Below are 11,269 nucleotides of genomic sequence, written 5' to 3'. Positions count from 1 at the left end.
GGGGGGGGGGGGGGGGGGGGTGGGGATTATGGTCAGAGTTGCTCTATCTTAATCCAAATAACATTCGTAGTCAATTCCATCCGGTCCATTCTAATGGGTGAAAATTCAATCATTTTTCATTCCCAATTGTATACCCAAATAAAGTCATCTGTGGACATGTGTATATATATATTTTCAGAGATGGCATCACGGTGAAATCATCATAATTTGTAGGGAGGGAGATCTCACAACAAAGGGATATAATTTGATGATATATTTGAGAAATAAACTGACAAGCACACGGTCAAAATCAAATATTACACCGTCTCAATGCTTCCAAAGCTTTTGCTGTGTTATCAAAGCGATTTTCCAATTCCAAAAAACACAAGAAACAAAAACAAAATTCTGCATTCCCCTCACCAAAAACAGATGAGAAGAAACCGGTAAAACTGAAATCAAAGCCAGAGAGCGCCAGCCTTTTTCAAGATGGGTACCAATTCACCGGAGATGTGAGTGGCCATCACTCTCTCCAGCCCTCCAAACAGCTGCCCTCCCATGAACACCGCCGGGAACTGCGGCCGGCCTTCTTTCGCATCCTCGCCGGCGATCACTCTCGACAATTCGTCGACCACGGCAGCTTCATCCTCCTCGTCAACCTCGAACACAGTAGGGTTCACACCCAGACCCAACAGCAGCCGCATCACCACATGGCACATGCAACACCCACGTCTCCCGAACACAATCACTGCGTTCTCTGACACCATTTTCGTCACACAAGTCACATCCTTCATTCCCACTCCAGGGTTCATGGGGCCGTCACTCGGCTCAATTGTCGCGCTTGACAGTCCGGCGGAGCTTCCGCCGCCGGTGGTCGGAACCCATGTCCGGTACGGAAGTGCTTGGTGCATGGCAACAATACAGACAACAGAGAGAGAACAAAAAGAAAGAGAGGAGAGAGAAAGAGGAGAGAGCGGGGGAAGTGGCCCTTGGGGCAGAGGGGTGGTTATATCGTGGGGGAGATTGCGAAGACTCTAACGTCAACGGCAGTTACGCACTCTTCTACGTCACAACTACTGTGGGTTACGTAGATGCACTCACCCATTGGTCGACGGATTCCAAGTAGCTACGTCCTACCGAATATGACATCTTCCTCCTTTGACATCCCTGGCCACGCGCTCCTTCCACGGACCTCTTATCCTCTTTCCCCTTCATTTCTTCACTGTCAAATCCACCGCGTACGATTCAAACCTATTTTACCCTACTCTGTTTATTACAAATTTATAAATATTTTACATCAATCTCAACTAAACCATATTTCCACTAAAATTTATATCCTTTACTTAGATTCTATTTAAGGGATGCCATATTATTTTCCAGTTGTAGTATGTTAAGCAAGGAATCAAGATCCATGGACAAAAGGGTGGATGAAAAGTAATGTTGAATAAGAAGCCCCCTGCAGGAAAGAAAAAAAGAAAAAAAGTAGGGGGACAAAGCCGGTGCCGGAGGGAGAAAGACGGACACGTAAGCAAGAGGATGGGGGGTTTTGTCGCGACCCGTGCGTCATCATCCACCAGCTGCTTCTCGCGACGACATCACTACTTGTCCCGCACCACGTGGCATGGATAACGCTGCTGACATTGCCTCCCCACCTGTCATTTTCGGCCACATATGCATAGCCTGCTGACGAGTGGATGACTCCACAAGCGCAGAGTGGTGGGCCCACTCACCAGAGAGAGGGGTGTGGTTTTGGGCCAGTCATTCTCCTTCCACGTTTTCAAGGCAGTTTGATATGGAGGAGAGTTTTGTTACACTACTCCTCGTTGCATTTCATTTCATGTGTGATATATACGATTCCCATTCCCTCCGTATTAAATATGTCATCTCACTCATCACTTTGTCGTCTTCCCATCACGTGCCACCGCCAATTTCCACAAATTCCTTTTAACCCTTCCGTCTTTTCTCTTTTCAATCATCTCGGTTTTAGCCTGGCAAAATGTGAATGGGTAGACGCAGGTTTAAATTAAAATTTGAATCACATGGCATTATTAATATTAATATTATTATTTTAATTATGGTATTTATCTTTTAATTTAATTTAAAATATCAAAAAACTGAGGTCATCCCTCCCCTACCACCACAAACCCTAAAAAAAATCTTATAATTATAACTTCATTATACATGTTACAAACAAAATTTATGAACCGCGGTTTTAAAATATGCTTAAATGGTTAACATGGTTGGGAACTTCCTTATAACATTATATGAAATCAGAATTTACGTGTGAAATGATTCATTTCGTAGAGGAAGCAAACATAAGGATGGGATTCCTTGGGCAACAAGTTTTAGATATCAGTCTTTTAACATTTTGTCAGCTTAAGTAGGCCAATATGTCAGGTTAAAAGCATGGTTGATGCCCGCCTCCTTTCCGCTACTTTCAGAATGATGACATTCCAGCGGCTTTAATATATATATATATATATATATATATATATATATATATAACAAATCAAAGCTTAAAAAAGAAGCATGGTTACTTAGCCCCAAACCACACCCCCATATTTTGACCACCTTATGGAATCAAAATCCATCTAGATGGAAGGTGGACAAATATGAAGAGAATCTAGTTTGTGTGCCACCAAAGAAACAGGTACCATATTTTATTAGAGAAAAGAGCTAGAAGATGAAATTTAGTCTGGGTGATGCCATAAGTTTGGAATAATAGAATAAAGAGTGATCTTGCCCTACCATTTTGTTGTTATACTGAAGGTTTGCATAGAAATTTGATTCCATGTGTTATATAAATCTTTAGGTTATGTTTAGTTTTTGAGAAGTATTTAAAGAAAAATGAATAATTTTTTTAAGTGAAATGATTTTCTCATATTTAATTAAAGTCAATTATTTCATAATATTTATAATTTATATTATTTTTTATAATATTATTCATTTTAATTTATATTTTTTTAAAAAAATCAAATTATAATTATATTATATATTTTTATATTTTTTTATAAATATATATACATTTATTTTTATTTTTTGCTTACTCTCTAGAAATTTTGTCTTTTACTATTTAAATTTTGATATAAATATGTAGACAAAGGGTTTTTAAAAAACATCATTGATGAGATTTGAATCTATTAATTGACTAACCCAAGTTTATTGCAATCAATTCAAATTCAATCGGGAGTAGGAAAATGAGATTTGATTGAGTTTGGATTGAATAGCTTGAAATAGATGTCAAATTGATTGCTTCCTAATTGAGATTAAGGTTTCTTAAGTTAGGGTGAGATGAACTTAGCCACTAACTTAACTTAATCCAATACTTCCAAATTACAACCTTATTGCTAGGAAATGATGGCTCCTAATTTATTTTTCAAGAATTCCTTCCAAAACTATTTTATGCTCTATATTTGAAAAAAAAAAAAAACCTAGCTTATGCGATTGTTTTTGTCTTTACTTAAATGACATTAATTTTCATGACTTAATTCCTAATTTATTTTTGTTCAAGACTTAGGAATTGTGTTTTTGTTTTATATATTTTATCAGGTTTTTTAGACAATGAGAAATTAAAAGACATGCAATAAACATGCAACATGGAATAGTGTCTAATTCTCCTTGAAAATTTTAATGATTTTTTAATTGAAATAATGTTTTTGCATTTTATGCATATGATAATTATTCTAGAAGATTTTCATGCAATTTTTATTAATTTATTGTTTGCATAAAAAATATCATTAATTATGGGAAATAGAAATATTGCTTTTAGTTTTTTTTGCACAAAATTTAGCATAAAAATTAGTAATAAAATTTTCTATTGTTAAAGATGATTAAACTAAGAGCTTAGAACTTAGGGGGAAGTATACACAAGGAAGTCAACCCTAAGCATAATAGAGCTACCAAAAGAGCAAGAATGATGGACTCAAGCCTAAAAGGACTAAGACCATAGAAGGAAGCAAGATAAGGGCAGTAAAAAAAAGGGTAAAGTTGGAAAAATATGCTTCTACTATAGTAAAGGAATGAGACTTTGTTTGTTATCATTCGGAATCAAATAAGATAGTTCTTATGTTTCTAGTCATATTATAATTTTGAAATCCATTTCGAAATGATCCTAATTTCAAAATGACATACTACTAGAAGAAGATCTCAACTTATGATTTCGAAGTCATGCCTAATTCAAAATGGGTAATTGCCACTTCGGGACTTTTTGCCACCTTCACCTTGAAAATTGCATCTTCGACACTTCACTAACCCCATGTGGGCCTTGCATAATTAGAAATCGAGATTTTATTATTATTTTTAATTATTTGGGAAATCAATGGCCAATAGGAGAATGTCACATGTTTATTTATTTATTTATTTTTACTTTTGTTATAAAAACCTCCATTTTAGGTTTTAGAAAAACACTTAAAGAATTTTTTGATGATTATTGAAAGAAATTAGGACATCGAAGGTTTTCTTGTTCTTTTATTATTGAATAGAATATTATTATCAATTTCCTTGAATTCAAAGATAGTTCTTTCTTATGCTTTTATGGCTTGTATATATATGAGAAAACACTCGTGAGAGGCTAAAAAGTCAAAAGTCTTGTAAGGTTATAAAATATAAAAACCTAGGGTTAGATCCAAAAGAAAACAATAGGCAAAATGGGATTTAATAATGGATCGAATGAAAGGGTCGGACACTAATATCAAGGTCAAAATACACTTCAAAGTTAGTTTAACTTAAGAGATGATATAATCATATATTCCTTGATACTAGAAATTTTTGGTAATTATTGATCTATAGTTATATGAGATTTTGTTATTGTTATCTACCATAAGGCAAATCTACACATAGTAGTGAAAGTCTAAAAATCTTATACCTAAACTTATATTTCATATCCATTTATATATTAGGTAATTCAAAATGGAATAAAATAATAGAAGTTAGGATACAAATCAATTTTGAGGTATGAAATTCAGGTTTATGTCTTTAGACCGTGTATTCTAAATACCTTAAGATTGTGGAACTCCCTAGCCTTGACTATTTGAATTAAAAATCAATAATAATTATAAATTTTAATTAGGTTTATTGTAGTAAATCCAAATCCATTCATATAAATTTTACACATTTTTCAATTTAAAGAATTAAGATTAAAAAAAAACAACAATTTTGACCTAGCTTGACATTTTTCAGTCCTTAAAAACTATATTCAAAGTTCTACAAAATTCATAGTAACTCTATCTTTGGTTTTTCGTCATCAAAGTTGCTACTTAATTTATGCTTAGTATTCAAGATAAATGAGATTGGTCGTCAGTTTCCAACTTCATGTGTGTTAGCCACACTTCATTTTTCCATTATCTTGTTTACTCCTAACATTCAATGAAACTTACTATCAATTGTTGCATTACTTGAGCTAGGCTTTAAGTTCATATTTGATAATAACAATGTTGGTTTATTTTTTGGAATAATTTTTTATGGTAGTGGTTTTATTATTGATAAGTTGATTATTTTTTTAGATATTTTATTTAAATTATGATAATAAATATTTCGTCTCTCTTTATGATTAATATTGAAGATTATGTGAAATGACATGTTATATTTAGCTTTATTAGGCAAAACTGGATGAACAAGTTAGTTAGAGAAGAGCTATTAAGTTCGATCGTTGGAATTGACTTATTCCTTTATAAACATTGTATGACATGAAAGTCAATAAGGAAACCTTTTAAAAAAACCACTAGAGTCTTTTTTCTACTACAACTAGCTAGTACATTTTGATATATGTGGCTTGATGAATGTGAGTGTAAGGCATGGTGCCCACTAGTTCATCACATTTATAAATGACTATACGTATTATGGTTATGTCTATTTAATCTCCCATAGGTTAGAAACATTGGATTGCTCAGACATTTTATCAATATGGTAGATAATCAAAATTAAAGCATTAACAACAAAACATGGGCTTGAGTATCTATCAAAGAATATTAAGAATTTATGTGATGAAAAGAGGGTCTAAAGATAGTTTACAATTTTAGGAGCTCTACAACAAAATGGTGTTGCTAAGAGGGATACGGTTCACTCATGATGGCACAAACCAATCTCCAGATATTTTTCTAAAAGAGGCACTTTTGACTACAATCTAATTTTGCACTACCTTCAAAATTAGTTACATTTATTCTTACTATGTTGCGAATAGGTAGAAAACTTGAACAAACTCACTTGCGATCTTGGAGGTTAACAACTTATGTTTACGTCAGTTCTTATAGATATAGAAAACATAACCCATGAGCAAGTGCGTTTTTATCATATATTTTGATAAGTCAAAGGGTTATGTGATACTTGGTGAATAAATAGATGGAAGTGTAACTAAAATTGACTCATAAGATCTCAACTTCCTAGAGGATGATTTTATGAGTATAAGGGAAGTGGATAGAAATCTTAACTTGTTTGAGATAGTTGAATCACAATAAGGTACTATGAATCTTACTAAGGATGTTGAGAGCAACTTACAAGCTAGTGGGGGGCTTGCCTTTTATTGGTGACCAACCACCTGGTGGAAGTGCACTATTGAGTGGGAGTATAACATTTAGATGAATGATTCATAGAATCAACTAGTGGATAGAAACAAATATGGAACAATCATCATTGTTATGAAATTGAGTGAAACACTTTCATGTGTGTTCCCTAATATTATGATGAACCTAGAAGTCATAAAGAGGTTTTTTCATCCTATACTTATGACAAATGAAGAATCATAATGATAGAGAAAATAAAGTCTATGAGGACGAACTTTGCTTGGGAGTTAGTGGATTTTTTGCCATGGTTTATGACCTTTAGGAACAAGTGAATTATTAAGCTTAAAAGTAAGATAGATGTTTCAATTAAGAGGTAAGAGGCTCGACTTATGGTGAAAGAATATACCTAGATTAGAGGGTATAGATAATGATGACACCTTCTCATTGGTAGTAAAGTTTGCCTCAATTCACCTCATTTTAACCATTGACATACATTTGGATATGGAATTCTACGTACCAAATGAATGTTAAAACTATATTTTTCAATGAAAAACTAAATGAAAAGACCCATATGGATCAATCAATTGGTTTTTATGGCAAGTAAAAAGGAACACAAAGTTTATAAGCTTCAAAAGTCCATTTATATGTAGTGGTGTAATATATTCCGCTAATCCATTATCACTAATAGGTTTATAAACATTGAATAAGACCACTACTTGTATGTTAAATGGTCTCAAGGATAGATTCCTCATCTTTTCTTTTTATGTTAATGACATCCTATTGGTAGGAAATGGCAAGGAGATGATCCAAAGGGTGGTTATCTTCCACTTTTGAGATGGAGAACTATAGGAACTCAGATGTTACCAACTCTCCTAAAAACAATTGCTATTAAAAAAGGCGCATACTCTAACCTTATAGTGCATTCACCCAAACGCTCACAACGAACACAAGGAGAGTTGATGGACGCAGCCAACCCTTTGATTTGCCAACAATCTCCCCTCCAACGACACTCTTGGGGTTCCAACTCGTGACCTCGACTCTGATACCACATGTAGGACTTTAGGTACTACCAACTCTCCTAAAAGCAATTTCTATTAGGAAATATGCATATCCTAACCTTATAGTGCATTCACCCAAACGCCTATGACAAACACAAGGGGAGTTAATGGACGCAATCAACCCTCCGATTTGCCAACAAGAACATTGGTGAAGCAAAATATGTGATCAAAGTTCAAATCCTAAAAGATCATTCAAGGAGACTTCTTAGTTTATCTCAAGAGATTTACACTACGAAGGTTTTTGAATGATTATAGATGCAAAGCTACAAACCTATTAACACTTCTCTCAAGAAAAGAAATGCCTTAAGCTTGAATATGTGTTTAAAGATTCTAGAAGAGAAAGAAAAAAATGGCTCACATTCCCTATACTAGTGGGGTTGGTCGCTTAATATACAATATGATGTGTATCCATCTTAATATCTATTATACCTTTAGGTTAGTTAGTAGGTTCCAAGTGAATCCTAGCCTTGCTTATTATGGAAAGCAGTGAAGTGGATACTTTGATGCTTTAAAGGCATAGGGGACTATGTACTCTACTATCAAGGATCAAATTTGTGTCTAATTGGCCATAATAATGAAGATTGGGGTAGAGACTTGGATAAGAGCAAATTTATATCTAGATATTATGTTTTTTGCTAAATGACATTGCCATATCTTGAAGTAGTAAAAAAAATAGTTCTATATAGCATTGTCTATTATAGAGTCAAAGTACATTGTTTGCTCAACAATTGTCCAGGAGGGTGTTTGGTTGAGTAGGTTCCTACACGAGATTGGCATTGTTGCACACTTTTTTTTAACCTGTTACTATTTATTGCCATGGAATGACAACTCTAGCCTATGTAAATGACCCCAAGTATCATGGTTAAACCAAACATATCAATATCAAATATCAATTCTAAGATAGATGGTTACATAATAAGAAAAAACAGTCTTGGAATAAATTTCTATGAGTCTCATAGTTGCAAATCTCTTGGCTAAGATGATATCTAAAAGTGTTTATCAAACTCATGCAAGAAACATTGGATTAAGTAAATTGTGATTATATTGTATTGTCCAATTAACTATTTTATCTATATATTCCTTCAATGATGAGATATAATATTTGTTTTGTGATCTTTGATTGATTGAGACATGATTAGTTATTTGATTGGCACACACATAGCTTCGTTGTATGGTTTATACCATATGTGAACAAGTATATAAATGGATAGAGATTAGCTCACTCACATGATCATTGGACTTTGGCTCTATGTAAGGTAAGAAACTAAATCCAATGTGCTTAGATAACATGCCAATTGGATCATAATGTGTCGCTTTGGATAGGATTGAAGATGAGGTCCATGACTATGATGATGGGTATTGAGTCTAGAAAACCCATAGTACATATTGAGTCTTGATACAACACTTGAGTTAGCTAGAACATAAGGGGACTTAAACCAACTAGTTGATGTGACTAAACAAAGATTGGTACAATGTTAAAAATAAGGCCTACACTCATTTTGAAGAGCTTCTTTGTGGCATATATTTCATATTACATTTGCTTGACAATCAAATAAGGTGAGTGGATGGATGTTGCCTCATTGCGTTGAGTTCATATAAACCTTTATGATAACTTTTTATGCCTTATGTGACCCTTGACTATGTCATGAAATAGAGGTTTGGTATATGTTACTCTAATATGTTGTCTATGGTCATGATTAGATGTGACCTCAAGGGATATCACTAGGGAAGTAACCATGCCAAAGTTGAATGGTATGAGGATCATCAGAAGACTATTTAATGACACATCCTAATATTGTGCTCACTTGTTAACAATTAATATTGCACACTTGATGTTGCAATATATTTGTGAGCGGACTACTAAAAACACGACTCTAAAATATTTTTCCAAAGGGATTAAATATGCTTAATTTAATTTACACTAAATGAGCCTAGGGCAAAATGAAACACTTCCTTTCGAAGATAAATTATGTTAGCTTATGTGAGATTTAATATAGTATTCTCACACCTTTCCTATCTCTGTACTCAATGGATGCACAGTCTAGTAGTATAAAGGAACAATGATATAATTGACAAAAATGCATGTCATGGTCATGCTCTAGCCACACGATCTATAGCTAGCTAGTATGAGCAAAATAACAATCATATAATTGACAAAAATGCATGCCATGGTTATGTTCACTATTAGCCATATATTATATGGGACATTCTCACGAGGAATCATCAAGCATCGTAGATTACTATTTGCTTTAATAAAACAAATCCAATATTTATATTATTAAAATTACATAAATTATCATTTTAGTATTAAATTTATTTTCGAGCATAATAGATTATTTCCTTTTTTCAATAAAATAATTTTAATGTCTGAATTATTACTTATTTTATCATTTCTTTGATTTTTTTTTATATTTCTTGATATTTTTGTAAATATAATTAACCACCAATATTTTTTATGCTTTTTTACATTTTAATTCCCACGCCCAAATCTTATTGTAAGTACTCAATTTCTATGACAACATCCAGAAGAATAAATTCCAACAATGTGTCGGCCAAACCAACTAGTGGGAGAACCATATGGAACGCCAAAAAAGCATTGTGATTCATTATTATTTGGTGACATCAATTCGAGGGCATTGGACTTTCTAATCAAATCATAACGTATTAGTAAAAAATGGGCTTAAGAAAAAAGATCAGACAAACCAATCGAGAAAGAGAATCTTAAGAATTTTCTCTAGGGAAGGGTTTACTTTGAAATACAGGCCGTGGCAGCGGGGGCACGGATGAAAGCGGAGCCGAGTGAGAATCAAGGCAAATCTCGCAAGTCAGACCCAACACATGAAACAGAAGCTTCATATTTTATTTACAATTTTCCCTTTTGTCAAAGAAAGATACCCACGGGAAAGAATAGACCAGTCTAAAGTTTCCCCAATTTCGTGTCAAGTTAGGCCACCACCTCTGAGTGTTCCGCCCACATCATCTTCATCATCTGAAATCAAATCCGAGAGGAAAAGGTCTATCATGGCACCAAGTCAAAAGCTTAGACACTAACTTCCACTCACACAGCTACGCCATTTTCTACTTTGAATCAAAATAATAACCAAACTGCCATATTTGCAAATTTGTTTTTTGAACTTGGTTGGGTGGGTTCAATAATTAATTAAAATCATACGAATGATCACGCTTTGTCTTATATGGTCGAGCAGATACGGGCACGGAAGAGATAAAGCTTTGGAGCGGATTTCTTTTGGAGAAGCGCCAAGATTGCCCATTGGAACTTTGGAAAACAAACAAATATTTCTGTGGTCCATTAGAGATTCTCGGCCGGTGTTCAAATGGGAAAGCACAGTAGAAATAGCTTTTTTGGCAGGACTGCCTTTTACAGCGTGAAGACTCACCACTAACCAGAGCTCTTTAATCTTTAGGTCTAATCAGATGAAGTGCCCGTCTTTTTTACTACCTCAGCCTCCACGATTCCCAAAATTTCAATGATTGAAGCTCTTCGCACGATATTCACATGTTCATCATATGTTGTCGGTGGTAATACACCCTTGCATCACTCCTTTGGAGATGTAAGAAAACAACTCACATGTTCATGAGAATTGTTTTGAACATACCACGTGCTACAACAATTCAAAGAATCCAATGCTTGGCCAAATTTAGAACTGGGATCCCTTCCAAAACCAGGGGATCTCTGCCGAAATGAGCATTCTTTCTATAGGATGTCGGCTTCTTCAA

General features: G+C 34.2%; 1 protein-coding gene across 1 annotated transcript; it reads right to left on the bottom strand.

The window, feature by feature from the left end:
• Positions 1 to 224: 224 nt before the first annotated feature.
• Positions 225 to 970, bottom strand: LOC117934526 (glutaredoxin-C9-like). The gene has a single exon (XM_034856241.1). The coding sequence runs from the start codon at positions 885 to 887 to the stop codon at positions 435 to 437; it is 453 nt and encodes a 150-aa protein (XP_034712132.1). The 5' UTR covers positions 888 to 970; the 3' UTR covers positions 225 to 434.
• Positions 971 to 11,269: the final 10,299 nt, after the last annotated feature.

The sequence above is a fragment of the Vitis riparia genome, chromosome 17 (genome assembly GCF_004353265.1).
Source record: "Vitis riparia cultivar Riparia Gloire de Montpellier isolate 1030 chromosome 17, EGFV_Vit.rip_1.0, whole genome shotgun sequence".
NCBI classification, from domain to species: domain Eukaryota; kingdom Viridiplantae; phylum Streptophyta; class Magnoliopsida; order Vitales; family Vitaceae; genus Vitis; species Vitis riparia.
The sequence above is the reverse complement of the archived record's forward strand: the minus strand, read 5'-3'. Positions and strand labels throughout refer to the sequence as shown.

Excerpts from the sequence above, each read along its gene's own strand:
- LOC117934526 (XM_034856241.1), bottom strand. The coding sequence starts at position 887 with ATGCACCAAGCACTTCCGTACCGGACATGGGTTCCGACCACCGGCGGC.